Source organism: Rhinatrema bivittatum, chromosome 4, assembly GCF_901001135.1.
Source record: "Rhinatrema bivittatum chromosome 4, aRhiBiv1.1, whole genome shotgun sequence".
Lineage (NCBI taxonomy): Eukaryota > Metazoa > Chordata > Amphibia > Gymnophiona > Rhinatrematidae > Rhinatrema > Rhinatrema bivittatum.
In genome coordinates, this window is record NC_042618.1 from 24,788,099 (window position 1) to 24,804,654 (window position 16,556).

At 45.8% G+C, this 16,556-nt stretch overlaps 1 protein-coding gene across 2 annotated transcripts in view; it reads right to left on the reverse strand.

The window, feature by feature from the left end:
• Positions 1 to 323: 323 nt before the first annotated feature.
• LOC115089680 (alpha-1-antitrypsin-like) overlaps positions 324 to 16,556 on the reverse strand; it is a 70,198-nt gene continuing 53,965 nt past the window's right edge. For both annotated transcript variants that reach the window (XM_029597873.1, XM_029597874.1), the window contains one exon: positions 324 to 587. In XM_029597873.1, the coding sequence (XP_029453733.1) occupies positions 396 to 587 (192 nt within the window). In that variant the 3' untranslated portion in view covers positions 324 to 395. The remainder of the gene's footprint in view (positions 588 to 16,556) is intronic.

Sequence of the window (16,556 nt, forward strand, 5' to 3'; positions counted from 1 at the left end):
TCCTTAACAAGTTATAGCCTGGTATTGCCGTATCCCAATCATGAGATTCTGTGAACCATGTCTCTGTGATAGCAACGATGTCCAGTTCTGCCTCTGTCATTAGGGCCTGCAGATCTGGGATTTTATTTCCCAAACTATGAGCATTTGTAGTCATTGCTTTCCATGTACTCTGTTTACGGTTATTGCTTTTCCTGTACTCCTTATGAGACTTTAGTTGAGATTTGTTATTCACTTTACTCTTTCCTTTTGCAGTTGTGCCATTGATGACAGAGTTATGAAAAAAATATATAACATAATAGAAGAATGTAGTGCTTCACTGCAAGTTGAAATGCTAGGTTATACTTGTTTATTCAGTAAAAGTAAAGTTACAACTGACATGTAGAGCAGGATAGAAATTATTTTGTACTAGGGTCTACGATTTTCCCTAGGAAGAGTATGCTTTTGGTTTTATAATAGTACACTAAAATCAGAAAAGGCTTGTTATATTTTACAGTGGTAGAAGCAGACATTGGCATGAGTTCAACGACAGTAACTCCTGCAGCCTCTGTGCCTGTTTCATCAACGATCACCATCGCCTTATGAATAGCCTGAAAGAAAAAAAAGAAAGCTTTATAGAGCACTTGTTCCAGACCAATGAGCCATAGGATTCATCTTCTGTCATAACTGGAGGTAACGGATCATGGCTTGAGTATGCTAGTAATACACAGACAATGCTCATCCACTGTTTATGTTGAACCGGCAACATTGCTTCATATCAAAACCATTGGTTCATTAACTGCAAAACATCCTAGGTCATCAAAGTCTCTTCTGATAGAATGGGAAAAAAGGCAGTGAAATCAGATCCATTCTGCTATGCGACAATCAAGAAGCTATTACATTCATGAAAATAGATAAGCTATTCAATCATATCTTTGTAAAGCTATAATAAAAATAATTAATGCAAAGAGAGGTAACAAACATCCAAAGTGTCCTGTAGCTGCAACTGTTTGCTTCTCTGCTTTCTTACACATTTAACACCATATTACACATGCAAATGTACTCAGCCAATGATTTATCCATATAAAAGGCTGCCCTAACATACACATGCGCACGCTCGTATATACACCTATTAAGACTTTTTTAAAACTTTATTTCAAACAGTTTAATAAAAAAAAACCTGATAACCACATTATATTGGATAAAAAAGAAACACAGTAAAAAATATTAATCACAGAAAATATTATCCATTAATGAGACCTCGATTATGGAAGGAAAAGAGAGGAAACATCCTAGAGAAAACAGCAACACTGATTCAAAATACAATCACTTGAAAAAATCTGGAAGACTCTGAGGCCTCTTAAGCAGATAAACCCACAGATACCTTTCTATTTTGTAGGAAACCTTCTAGTTGCTCTCGTTCATAAAAAAAGAAACATGACTGCATAATTTTACCAAATGATGCACCAGGAGCAATCTGCTCTGCCTTTTTTTTGCATCTGGAAATAGTGCCAGCTGAGTACCTAAAAAAGATTTATCACCCAAACAAAAAGGAGCCGATTTTAAATATTACGCGCACGGGGTACATCTGTGCGCGTGCCGAGCCCGAGGGGAGCCCCGATGGTTTTCCCCGTTCCCTCCAAGGCCGCTCCAAAATCAGAGCGGCCTTGGAAGGAACTTTTTTTTTCAGCCCCCCGACCTTCCCCTCCCTTCCCCTACCTAACCCACCCCCCAGGCCTAACTAAATCCCCCCCCCTTTGTTTCAAAAGTTACGCCCGTCCGAGGCAGGCGTAACTTGCGCACGCCGGCCAGCTGCCGGCGAGCGAACCTCCGGCATGGCCACTGTGCTGGAGGACTCAGGAACACCCCCAGCCCCGCCCCACCGGCACGCCCCCGCCCCGCCCATTTCTGAAAGCTCCGGGATATACACGTGTCCCGGAGCTTGCGCGCCCCGCCGAGCCTATGCAAAATAGGCTCGGCACGCTCAGGGGCAGGTTGTCGGGGGTTATCCGCGTATCTTACACGCGTAGCCCTTTGAAAATCTACCCCAAAGCATTTTCATCGCCCAGCTCTCATCAGTTTCTAGAACATATGTAACCAATAGTGCTTCTCTACTTTGAGCTTCTACCTGGGAGTCTTGCAACAAAGCAGTCAAATCAGGATTAGCAGCTAAGGCATCAGAACCAACAAATGTAAAACTTGATGGTTCCCCACTAGGTCGGAAGTGGAAGACCTTAGAAACAGGAAGAATTGAAACAATTTTCTGAGCATCTCGAACAATGACAAAGTTGGAGATTTTGGAAGATTTAAAATATGAATATTTAATCTTCTAGCATAATTATCCACAATCTACAATCTTCGATGTACAGCTTCTTTATCTTTAATTAAAGCTACCTCACAACTCTGTGTAGGCTTACACTGCTTTTCTAAATCAATTTATCAGCATTAGACTTAATCAGTGCCTAGTGAGACTAAACCTAATTTTGTGTAGGACCAATTTTAGAGAAACATTATCTACTCTCAAAGTCAGGCCAATCTGATCAGTTTCTTTGATTGGGTGACCACAGAGCTGGATCAAGGGAAAGTGCTAGACATAGTTTACTTGGATTTCAGTAAGGAGTTTGACACGGTATGCACAGAAGACTTATACATAAATTGTGCACCCTTGGTATGGACCCTAGAATGACTGCCTGGGTTAGAAACTGACTGAGTGGGAGGTGACAAAGTATAGTGGTAAATGGAGTTTTCTCTGAGAAGGGAGTTGTTACTAGCGGTGTGCATCAGGAATCTATCCTTGCACTGGTTCTATTCAACATTTTTGTGAGCGACATAATAGAAGGATTGTCGGGAAAGGTTTGTCTTTTGCCGATGATACCAAAATCTGCACCACAATGGACAACCAGGAAAGTGTGGAAAACATGAGAAGAGATCTAGTGAAGCTAGAGGAATGATCTAGGGTCTGGCAGCTAAGATTTAATGCTAAAAAATACAGAATAATATATTTAGGATGCAAAAACCCAAGGGAAAGGTACAGTATTGAAGATGAAATTTTTCTAAACACAAAGGAAAAGTGGGATCTGGGGATGACTGTAACTGATCATCTTAAGGTGACCAAACAGGTGGATAAAGCAAAGGTAAAAGCCAGAAAGATGTTTGGATGTATAGGGAGAGGAATGGTGAGCAGAAAAAGAGAGATGATATTGCCCCTGTATAAGTCCCTGGTGAGACCTCACTTGGAATGCTCTGTACAATTCTGGAGACGGCACCTTTAAAAAGCTAGAGGATGGGAATGAAGAGAAGAGCCATGGGGTGGCTTGCTGGAATGGTTGGTGGCTACTACCTGGTGATTACTACCCTTACTCAATAAGCCTTCACACGGTTAATGCAACTCCAATATTGCTCTCTGCTTCAACGGCAAGGGGAAATGTGGAAAAGAGGATTTGCATTCAGACAACAACCAACAAGGACTGAACTACACAGTCTGGGTAAACAAATAAGCGTGGGGGTAGCTTGCTTATTGTGGCGGTTACTATCCTAAATCAATTAAGTCTGATACTTCACTTTGAATGCATAAACCGCGTTGCTCTCTGCTTCAATGGCAGGGAGAAATGTGGAAAAGAGGATTTACATTCAGACAAAATCCAACAAGGCAATGATCTGTGCAGTCTAGGTAAACAAGCATCGGGGTAACTTGCTTGGTGCGGCGGTTACTACCCGTAACCATTAAGCCTTACGCTTCATCTTGGATGCAACTCCAACATTACTCTCTGCATCAACGGCAGGGGATGGAAGGAAACTCGAATCAAACAGTTATCAACAAGGGCCCTGAACTTGGAGGTCGGTGAAACAGATAAGTATGGGAACATAAGTGTGGGAACTTGCTGGGCAGACTGGATGGGCCGTTTGGTCTTTTTCTGCCATCATTTCTAAGTTTCTGTGGATATAAACAGGATGGAGTCGGTCCAGAGGGTAGTTACTAAAATGGTCGGTGGTCTTTGTTCTAAAGCATATAAGGATAGATTTAAATATTTAAACATGTACATCCTAGAGCAGAGGTGGGCAAACATTTTGGTGCGGGCAACGAGAACTGCAGGGCAAGGAAGGGGTGGCATGATGGGTCCTCAACACAGCACAGTTTTACCACTTGCTGCAGGCATTTCAGTATCCAGCAGGATTAAGCGCCATCATTTTTAACACCCAAGGAGCACCTTCAGTCATGGATCCCGATCCTCTACCAAAATCAGAAAAACTTTCAGCCCACGGGTACAAGACAGTTTCCCAGCTAGCAGATTACTTCATCTCAGTCACAAATGTAGGCTGTAAAGTATAAATAGTAAGGTGCAGACAAAAAAACTGGACTGGAAACCACTAAAACCCAGATTCATATGCAGTGCAATAATGCAAAAACAGAAATATCACCATTCCTCACAAAACAAAGTCAAGAAATAGAAATCCTAATAGCGAGGAAACCATATTAATAAAAAGCATATTTCAAATCAGATGACAAATAGAACACCTAATAATTAAGAAGAATAATGTTTAAAAAAAACCCTTTAAACATTTCCCCAAAATCAGATATTTCAAAACAGCAGATCACCCAATAATTAAAACTAAGGGTAAAAAAAAAAAAAAATAAAAATTCCCACCTCCAAATCTAGAAACTTTTCATTTCCAATTTTCCAGTCACCCTGAGATTATAGACTTGGATTAGTAGGGGGAAAGAGAAGAGGGTACACACAAGCCTCCTCCTCTCACACACACACACACTATCCTCGATTCTTTTCACTCCCCTCTTCTACTTCCTTCCTCTCTCCCTTTTCCCTTCCATATCTCTCACCTTCAGTCATTTATTCTCCTTCCCTCATAGTCACTCAACCCTCACAACCTCTTTCCCTTGCCTCTGTCACTCAACCCCTCACTTCCAGTCATCCTTTTCCCTTGTTTCACTACCCTTCCCTTTCAGTCACTCCCTCCTATTCACTGCCTTCATTTTAACCCCTCTCAGTCACTCACTTGTACTCCCATTCATTCCCTCTCAGTCACTCATCCTCTCCTTCCCACTCATTCATGTTCCCTCCATTTCACTTACTCACCTACTCACTACTTTCCCTTCCTTCCCTCCTGTCCCTTCCTACACTCACATCAGCACTGGGCCTCTCCTCGCTGGCAGGGGATGGGAACCTATGCACCGGGGGTTCTCTTCTCCTCCCCTTTCCCCTGTATATGTGTTGAGATTGGCTCTTACAGCAAATATAAGAGCCAATCGCAACACTTATACAGGGGAAAAGGCAGGCTTTAAGCCAGTCGCATCTTTATTCAGGGTGCCACGCGGCGCAAATGCTCACCTGCCCTCGTGGACAGAAAAGTTTGGCTGCGTGTTTAACTCCTCCCTCTCTTTGGGTGCTGATGTCATCAACAAAGGCCAGGACCCAGCATCAAGCGCTTCAGCATGTCATTCAAATGGGGGTGCATTAAGCCTTTGTGATGAATTTGGCACTCTGTGAACATCGCAGACCACAGCTAATGTTCATTTTTAAAAGTTTAGCGGGCCAAATAGAAATCAATGATGGGCCTGATTTGGCCCACGAACCATAATTTGCCCATCCCTGCCCTAGAGAAAAGGCGAGATATGGGAGATATGATGGGAGATAGGTTAGAGAAATTTAAATCTCTCAAAGGTTTCCATGCACAGGAGGTGAGCCTCTTTCAACGGAAGGGAGGCTCTACAATGAGGCATCATGAGATAAGGGTGAAAGGGGGTAGACTTAGGAACAATCTTAGGAAATATTTGTTTACAGAGAGGGTAGTGGATGTGTAGAACGGCCTCCCAGTGGAAGTGGTGGAGACAAAAACAGTGAAGTGGCTCAGGGATCTGTTTTGAGACCCTTACTTTTCAATATATTTATAAATGATCTGGAAAGAAATACGTCGAGTGAGATAATCAAATTTGCAGATGATACAAAATTATTCAGAGTAGTTAAATCACAAGCAGATTGTGATAAATTGCAAGAAGACCTTGTAAGACTGGAAGATTGGGCATCCAAACGGCAGATGAAATTTAATGTGGATAAGTGCAAGGTGATGCATATAGGGAAAAATAACCCATGCTATAGTTACATGATGTTAGGTTCCATATTAGGTGCTACAACCCAAGAAAGAGATCTAGGCAACATAGTGGATAACACATTGAAGTCATCGGTTCAGTGTGCTGCGGCAGTCAAAAAAGCAAACAGAATGTTGGGAATTATTAGAAAGGGAATGGTGAATAAAACAGAAAATATCATAATGGCTCTGTATCGCTCCATGGTGAGACCGCACCTTGAATACTGTGTACAATTCTGGTCAGTGGTCACCGCATCTCAAAAAAGATATAATTGCGATGGAGAAGGTACAGAGAAGGGCAACCAAAATGATAAGGGGAATGGAACAGCTCCCCTATGAGGAAAGACTAAAGAGGTTAGGACTTTTCAGCTTGGAGAAGAGACGGCAGAGGGAGGATATGATAGAGGTGTTTAAAATCATGAGAGGTTTAGAACGGGGAGATATGACTTGGTTATTTACTCTTTCGAATAATAGAAAGACTAGGGGGCACTCCATGAAGTTAGCATGTGGCACATTTAAAACTAATTGGAGAAAGTTCTTTTTTACTCAACGCACAATTAAACTCTGGAATTTGTTGCCAGAGGATGTGGTTAGTGCAGTTAGTATAGCCGTGTTTAAAAAAGGATTGGATAAGTTCTTGGAGGAGAAGTCCATTACCTGCTATTAATTAAGTTGACTTAGAAAATAGCCACTGCTATTACTAGCAAGGGTAACATGGAATAAATTTAGTTTTTGGGTACTTGCCAGGTTCTTATGGCCTGGATTGGCCACTGTTGGAAACAGGATGTTGGGCTTCATGGACCCTTGGTCTGACTCAGTATGGCATGTTCTTATGTTCTATAAAATCATGAAAGGACTTAACTGGTAAATTTGAATCGGTTATTTACTCTTTCAGATAATTTAAGGACTAGAGGGCATTCCATAAAGTTAGCAAGTAGCACATTTAAAACAACTCAGAGAAAATTCTTTCACACTCAATACACAAACTCTGGAATTCATTGCCAGAGGATGTGGTTACGGCAGCTAGTGTAGCTGTGTTTAAAAAAGGTTTGGATAAGTTCCTGGAGGAGAAGACCATAAACTATTAATCAAGTTGACTTAGTGAATAGCCACTGCTTATTACTAGCATGGGATCTATTTACTGTTTGGTACTTGCCAGGTACTTGTAACCTGGATTGGCCACTGTTGGAAACAAGATGGTGGGCTTGATGGACCCTCAGTCTGACCCAGTATAGCAACTTCTTATGCTTTTAACCCTGTATGTTTTTGTTGATCTTGTCTTTATTAGTTATTTTCTGCTTTTTTGGATGTTTTGTTGTTATCCCCTGAGAACTGATAATCAAGCAGAATATACATTTTTTAATAAACATTAGTCAGGGTAGGAGCTTTAGGCATAAGGAATAGAAACCTCCCCAGGGTCTGTTAAACTGCCCATTATTACTTCAGATTTGAATATAAAGCTCTTATTACTGACCCTGGGAATGTTTCTAGTCCTCTAGGCTCACTGAAAAAAACCATATCCCCCCTCCCCAGCATTTGTCCCTGCCTTTTCCCTATGGCTCAGCCTCAGGCCCAGCATTTGTCTCCTGCCACTGCAACCTCTCCAGTGGCTGCTGACCCACCACCAATCATCCCCCTTCTCTCTCTCTCTCTACATACATAGAAACATAGAAAAGACGGCAGAAGAAGACCAAACGGTTCATCCAGTCTGCCCAGCAAGCTTTCACTTTTGTTTTCCCCATACTTATCTTTTTCTCTTGTCCCTTGTAAGTAACTTTTTGTTCTATTTCCCTTCTATCCCGCCATCCCTTCCACTCCCATCGATCTATTTCCCTTCCACCCCCGCCTTCAATGTAGTTAGCAGTGCTGGAGCTGCATCTAAGTGAAGTATCTAGTTAATTGTTTAGGGGTAGTAACCGCCGTCATAGTAAGCTACTCCCACGCATGTTTATCCAGCCTGTGCAACTCAGTCCTGGTTGGTTGCAGTCCGAATATAAATCATCTTTTCATCATTCCCCCTGCCGTTGAAGCAGAGATCTTTTCATCATACCCTCTGCCGTTGAAGCAGAGAACAATGCTGGATATCACTGAAAGTGAAGTATCAGGGTTTTTGGATTGGGGTAGTAACCGCCGTATCAAGCAAGCTCCGCCCCTGCTTTTTTGTGGAAGCAAATCCTTTTTTTCCCATTTCTTCTTGCCGTTGAAGCATAGAGCAATGTTGGAGTTGCATTAACCGTGTGTATGTTTATTTAATTAGGATATTAATCTCCAGGTAGTAGCTGTCATTCTTGCAAGCCACCCCATGCCTCTTCACTTCATTCACATCCTCTATACCAGTGGTTCTTAACCTTTTTTCTGTCAGGACACACCTGACAGATGGTTCTCACATGCATGACACACTGACCCATGATCGTCACGGGGCTAGATGTAAAAGTACAGTTTGCATCCACGGGAACCCCCCTGACCCACAATAATGGATGTAAAGCAGAATTACAACATTCCCCATACAACTCACCCTACAAAAAAGATATTCTGGTTCTGGTGTCATCTCAGTAACAGCAACTCAAACTCCTTCTACTTCCAGGCTCAATAGCCCTACTTATGAAAAGACAGCAGTTTACCACCAATGCATGTCCTCTTGAGAAACTACAACAAATAAGACTGATACAAGCGCTTATATGCTAGTAAAATATCTCATCTCGGTAACAGACACAGAAACGACCTAACATACTCCCAGGATCTGTAGTAATGCACATAAACGAATCTGCACACAGTTACACCTGTATTATGGAATACACTCAAACAGGAGCAACCCTATCTATGAAAAGGCAACACTACAAATATTAAATCAGGCCCTAAAAACCAATACACCTCTTATTAGGAAAACAGAACAAGCCAAGCTGCTATAGATCCCAACGCAGAAATAATTGTAAAACTATACTAATAAGCAGAATAAATGTTTCAAAACAGCTATGAACAGAATAACATCCAACAATTAAAAACTCATAAAAACTATTAAACATTCTCCAAACACCAATAAAATATTTTAAAAAAGCAGACACATCACATAATATTAAATAATTAAAATGGCAGTCAATCAAGAAAAATAAACTTAAAAAGCCACCTTTACTTACCTCCTCCAGCAGCTCTCATACTCCTCTTCCATGCAGGCCATAGCACACACCAGAAGCAGCAGTAGAGGCTAAGCTCTATACTCATGGTCCTCTTCCTTAGGGCTCATGTCTCTCACACACACACCATACCAATCATGCTCCCATGACCAGTTTCTGTCTCTCACACACCAATCATCTCCCAAACAGTCTTTGACACACACACCAGTCACCTTCCTGAACAGTTTCTCTCATGCCATACACACATACAGGCTTCCCACTCCCATGTTTTACTTACATATATGGGCTTCTTACTCTCATAATCACTTTCTCTTTCTCACACACACTCACCAGTCTCTCACTCCCATGCTTGTTCTCTCCACATACACAGGCTTCTCATTCCCATAATTACTTTCTTTCTCTCTTACACACACACACACCAGTCACCTGATCTCTCATGCATACACACACACACACACACACACACACACACAGGCTTCCCACTCCCATGTTCTCTTTCAGATATACAGGCTTCTCACTCCCATGCTGTATCTCACACACACCCAGGTTTCTCACTCCCCTGCTCACTCTTCACATGCACAGGCTTCTCATTCCCATAATCACTTTCTTTCTCTCTCTCTCTCTCTCACACACACATACACACAAACACACACCAGTCACCTGATCTCTCTCATGCATACACACACACACACATACACACACAGGCTTCCCACTCCCATGTTCTCTTTCAGATATGCAGGCTTCTCCCTCCCATGCTGTGTCTCACACACACCCAGGTTTCTCACTCCCATGCTCACTCTCTTCACATGCACAGGCTTCTCATTCCCATAATCACTTTCTCTCTGTTACACACACACACACACCAGTCTCTCTCTCATTTCCGTACTTGCTTTCCACGTGCACAGGCTTCTCATTCCCTGAATCACATTCTTTCTCTCACATTCACACACACCAGTCTTTCTCTCACACACACCGTCAACTTACCAACCAGTCTCTCTCATGCACGCACACACACACAGGCTTCCCACTCCCATGCTCTCTCTCACATAATCAGCCTTCTTACTCCCATGTTTCTCACATACCCAGATTTCTCACTTCCATGCTTTTTCTCTCTCTCACACTCACATACACATCAGTCATCTCTCTGAGCAGTCACTTTCATTGTCTCTCACATATACACACACATCAGCTCTCTGACCAGTTTCTCTCAATCACACACAGGCTCTCAATCACACACAAATGTTTTCACTTACACACAGGCTGGCTGGCTGGCTGGCTGGCTGCTTCTCTCTCTCTCACTCACTTCCTCTCCCCCTCCGAGCACAAATGGTAGCTGCAGCAGCCTCCTCCTCCAGCCCCCGCAGGCCAAGAAAGAAGAATCCCATCGGCCGTGGGAGGCTCATGCTGCTGTCTCTCGATTACCATCTGCTTTGATTGCTCGGGGGCCGATGCTGCTGCCGCCGCTGCTACTTTTCCACACGGTACAGTTTTCTCCTTCCCGCGCACTGCGTATCACTTCTTGTTCCGGGTCACGGGGGTGGGGTGGGGCGTGGGAAGAAGAAAATGCCAGCCGCAGGTGCCACAGCTTCTTCTAGCACCGCTGCCATTCCCTCTGGGCTTGAACATGCTGATAGCCCGGCGGCAACGGCAGCAGGGAAGGAAGAGCAGCGGGAGAGACCGGGAGCACGTGGCACACCTGCCGGTGCTTGGCGACACACCGGTTGAGAAGCGCTGCTCTATACTTTATGGATCCACAGTGTTTATCCCACGCCTCTGAAATCCTTCATAGTTTTGGCCTTCACCACTGTGGCAGTTGCAGGTCACACTCTTCCTCTGTAGCTGCGGGTGGGATTGGCTCCGTCAGCAGTCTGGGCTGACTCTGTTCCACTTTAGTCACTGGTGGAATGGCCTCCATCAGCAGCCCAGGCCATCTCCATTCTACTTCAGCCACTGGCAGGCTGGGATCTGCCAATGGTCCAGGCTCTCTTTGCTTCATGTCAGCCGCTGGCAGGCTAGGATCTGTCAGTGGTCCAAGCAGTCTTCCCTTTCATTTGGCTGCTAGTGAAATGGGCTCTACCAGTAGCCTAGACCATCTTTCTCTTCTTATTCGGCTTTATCCCCTTCTTACAAAAATGAAAACGAAATTGAATGAAATTCTGTTAGCATTCTTTCTTTTTGTGTCATTTTCAAATGATATGAAAGGAAAACAGCTTGTTTCATTGATGTTTTCATGTCATCTGAAAACAATCATATATCCCTATTATTCATAAGTACCAATGGATTTTCTCTCATTTGTACATCACTCCCTTTCCTGTCTAGCTCGGTCATCTTGCACAAATCTTTCAGCTGAGGCACACAACACAGACCATGGTTTCCTCTAATTGGTTCTTACCTGCTAATTTTCGTTCCTGTAGTACTACGGATCAGTCCAGACTCCTGGGTTTTACCTCCCCTCCAGCAGATGGAGACATAGAAGTTTTAACAGACTCCGTCCTATACCCCTGATGTGCCACCTAGAATATGTCAGTATTACACTGTACCCAAGCAAAAAAATATAACTTCCATCATAACCAACTTTCCTCCTTAAGAGTAGAGGGAACGAACACTTGTAACATAATGAACTAAACTATGCCCATTCTCTTACCCTGCAACGGAGGGCAGACTTTATAAGAACAGTAGATAAAAATCTTAAAACTATGAATGACAACCGGCTGAGCGGACTCTCCATTTCCCCATGGGCGGGACTCTGGACTGATCCGTAGTACTACAGGAACAAAAATTAGCAGGTAAGAACCAATTTTCCTTTCCCTGTACGTACCGGATCAGTCCAGACTCCTGGGATGTACCGAAGCTTCCCTAACCAGGGTGGGATTGAGAGAGTCCCGCTTGGAGCACACTAGCCCCGAAGGAACTGGTCTCTGGGGCCCTGACGTCTAGGCGATAATGCCTAGCAAAGGTGTGTGTAGACTTCCAGGTAGCCGCCCTACAAATGTCCTGTGGTGGCACCTGTTGACATTCAGCCCACGAGGTCGCTTGCGATTGAATAGAATGCGCTCGAAGACTGACCAGGATCGGACGGCCCTGAACAATGTATGCTGAAACTATAGCTTCTTTTACTCAGCGCGCGATAGTGGCCCTTGAAGCTTTATGACCCCTCCTGGGTCCACTCCACAAGACGAACAGGTAGTCCGAGAGACAGAAACTGTTCGTGACCTCCAAGTAACACAACACCCTCTTTACATTCAGTTTCCTTAAGTCCTTAGCCTCTGAAGTAGAAAAATCCAGGCCCGCGAAGGAAGGGAGCTCCACTGACTGATCCAAATGAAAGGAGGACGCCACTTTTGGGAGAAAAGAGGGTACTGTCCGTAAAGAAACACCTGCATTAGAAATAAGCAAGAAGGGCTCTCTGCACGATAAGGCCTGCAACTCATAAACACGCCTTGCGGAGGAGATAGCCAGGAGGAAAACGACCTTCACCGTCAGATCCTTTAGAGTAGCTCGTTTCAACGGCTCAAAAGGCGCATTACAAAGGGTGCGGAGAACTAGATTCAACTTCCACGAAGGACAGGGATTCCGAATCGGAGGACGCAGATGTTTAGCCCCACGCAGGAACCTAACCACATCTGGATGGGAGGCCAGATTAATGCCCTGCACTTTCCCATGAAAACAACCGAGGGCTGACACTTGCACTTTTAGGGAATTAAAAGCCAATCCCTTAGCTAGACCTGCTTGTAAAAAGGCCAGAACATCCGCCACCGAAGCCCCGGACAGCTTCACCTTGTGGTCCAGATACCAGGACTCGAAAACACCACAAACTCTAACGTACGCCATGGAGGTGGAAGTCTTACGGGAATGTAATAGTGTGGCAATCACTTCATCCGAGTAGCCTTTGCTCCTTAATCTCCGCCTTTCAAAAGCCATGCCGCTAGACAATAGCGATCTGCCTCTTCTAAACAAAAGAGACCTTGGCGCAGAAGATTCGGAGAGGGACAAAATCTCAGCGGATCGTCTACTGCTAGATTCAGGAGGTCCGCAAACCATGGTCATCTCGGCCACTCTGGCATCACCAATATCACGTTGCTCGGATGAGCTTCGATGTGACGCAAAATCTTGCTAACAGCCATGGTGGAAAGACGTACAAGAGAATGTCCTTTGGCTAGGAAAGAACAAGAGCATCTACCCCTTCTGCCCCTGGCTCCCAACGCTGACTGAAGAAACGAGGTGCCTTGGCATTGCAACACGTCGCCATCAAGTCCATGAAGAGCCTGGTCCATCGGTTGCACAGCAGATGAAAAACCTCTTTGGAAAGTTCCCACTCTCCCGGGTCCAACTGTTTGCAGATGAGAAAAATCGGCCTGCACATTGTCCAACCCGGCAATGTGAGAGGCAGCTATCCTGTACAAGTGCCGTTCTGCCCAGTTGATTAAAAGCTGTGCTTCCATCGCCACAGGATGACTCTTGGTTCCCCCCTGAGAATTGATGTAAGCCACTGTAGTCGGAGGGAATCTTCACAGAGCGCCCTTCTACCATGGGGAGGAGATCTTGCAGAGCTAACCGTACCGCCTTGGTCTCTAACCGACTGATCGACCAAGAAGACTCCGTCCTCTTCCACTGGCCTTGTACCGCTCTCCCTTGACAAACTGCTCCCCAACCCGAAAGGCTGGCGTCGTGGTTACTACTATCCAAGACTGGATTTCCAAGTCCAACCCTCGACGTAAATTGTCCGGGCATAGCCACCAAAGCAGACTGGACCGCACCAAGTCCGTCAGGGGAAGGCGAAGGTGAAACTGCTCAGATAGCGGATTCCTTCAGGAGAGCAATGCTGATTGAAGAGGCTCCATATGCGCAAAGGCCCAAGGCACCAGATCAAGCGTGGAAGCCATCGAGCCCAGGACCTATAAATAGTCCCAGGCCCTGGGACGAGGCATGGATCGTAACAACTCCACCTGAGTTAGAAGCTTGGCCAGTCTCTCCTCAGTGAGAAAAACCTTTCCCAATAGCATGTCAAATCGAGCTCCCAGAAACTCTAGGGACTGGGAAGGAACCAGACGGCTAGCATCTGAAGCACTCTCTGAATTGCCTTCTGGCAAAAGGCCTCTGACTTCGCCCGAATTAGCCAATCGTCCAGGTATAGATAAACCAGAATCCCCTTCTTCCGCAGGGCCACCGCTACTACTGCTTTGGTGAAAACTCTGGGTGCCGCTGCCAGACCAAAAGGCAGTGCACAAAATTGAAAATGATGTCAGAGGATAGCGAAGCGCAGATGCTTCTGATGGTCCGGGCGAATAGGTATGTGCAAGTAGGCTTCTGTCAAGTCCAGAGATGCCAAGAATTCTCCCCTGTGAATGGAAGCTATCACTGAACGAAGAGTCTCCATGCAGAACTGAGGCACCTTTAGAGCTTGATTAACGCCTTTGAAGTCGAGTGTGGGATGAAAGGAGCCGTCCTTTATGGGTACCACGAAGTAGATGGAGTAACAACCTTGCCTGAGCTCTCCTGTGGGCACCGGAAGTATGGCGCCTAGGTCCTGCAAGCGTTGCAGGGTTTCCTGAACCGCCCGACGTTTTTGGTGGTAAGAGCACGGGAAAATGAGGTAACACTCCTGAAGCGGCCAAGCAAAATCTAAAGCATAGCCTTGTTCTATTATGCTTAAGACCCATTGAACTGAGGTCAAACTGGTCCACTCCTCTAGGAAGAGGGACAACCTTCCCCCTATCCGTGGAATGGAGGAGTGAACCGACCTCACTTCATTGTGCGGATTTGGGGCCTCCATGAGGCTGAGAGGCTCTAGCATCTCTGCTGGACCTGTGGCCCCAAAAGGACTGGTTCCAGGACTGCTGACGACTCGGACCTTGGTGAGACGAGGAACGTGAGGAGCAAAAGCGACGATTTCTCCTGAACCTCGACCGCCGATGAAAGGACCACGTGGCAACTTATGGACCTTGTTCTCTCCCAGAGACTTGATCAGGTCCTCCAACTGTTGGCCAAAGAGCAACTTACCCTTAAAAGGCATGGAACAAAGCTGAGACTTGGAAGAAACTTCCGCCGACCAATTCCTAAGCCAGAGAAGCCTGCGGGCTGAGACAGCCGAGCCCATAGTTCGGCCCAAAGTCCATAGGAGGTCATAAAGGGCATCAGCACTAGCCACCACAGCCTCCAGCTGACCAGCTTGGACCGCTTCCTCCTCGGACAGTGATGCTATCAATTGTAACGTCTGCACCCAGCGAAGATTGGCCCTTAATGCAAAACTGCTGCACATGGCGGCATGGACTCCCAAAGCCGAGACTTCAAAGATCTTCTTAAGCTGCAACTCTAGTTTGCGATCCTGCAAATCCTTTAAAGCCGTGGACCCTGTCACAAGAATGGTAGCCTTTTTTGTTACCGCTGAGACTGCAGCATCGACTTTGGGTACCTTAAGAAGGTCAAGAATGTCCTCTGGGAGAGGGTATAATTTGTCCATAGCTCGACTGACTTTCAAACCCAGATCCGGAGTGTCCCACTCACGAGACAAAAGGTCCGTAACTGACATATGGAAGGGAAAAGACCGAGCTGGACCCCTGAGTCCCATCATTACCGGATCCACCGCCCCCAGGCGCGAGTCCTCCTGGGGAACTTCGATTCCTAGCTCCTCCAGAATAGCCGGGATAAGTGGTCCTAATTCATCCTTCCGGAACAAATGGGCTACCTTAGGGTCATCACCCTCAACCATAGGCACGCCCCTGTGCTTGGGAGGCTGGAGCTGACTATCCTGATCCGCATCCCGTCCTTGAGTGGGGAAACCTCCAAATCCGAATGGTCCGAAGAAGAACTGTCCATCGGACAGGAAGTGGACCGTAGTGGGCACTTGGCCTTTGTGGCTTCTACTCCTGAAGGGGACCTGGAACGCTTCCGGGATGAGGTGGCTCCCTTATCTGCTCCCATGGACACTGGCATAGCCCGAGAAAACTTACCACCATGCAGTCTTTCGGGCCTTGAAGACCTTGCGGAGCAACCAGACTAGATCAGAGGAGGATGAGGAGGAAGAACCGTCCGAGTCCTGTCCAGCGTCGTCCTCAGAGGAATGCTCCTGAGCAGCCTGAATATTGCCCCCCCTCCCGGAGGTCCCAGGCCACGGTGATAAAGGTGGTGGTAAGCTTCTCTCCCCCAATGTGGCCCTCTCCTGCTCCCTAAAAGTCCTTAAAATGGCCTCTGTACCTGCACTAAGGAGGAAAGGAACCGTGGGCTGACGCTGCTGATCGAGCCTCCCAAGCTCTCTATGCATCTTGGGACCCCTGCCGCACAAATCTTTTTCCACGGCCCTGCTCGACGGTCCCTCTCCTCCCGAGAGGCAAGCAGTGCAAATGCCTG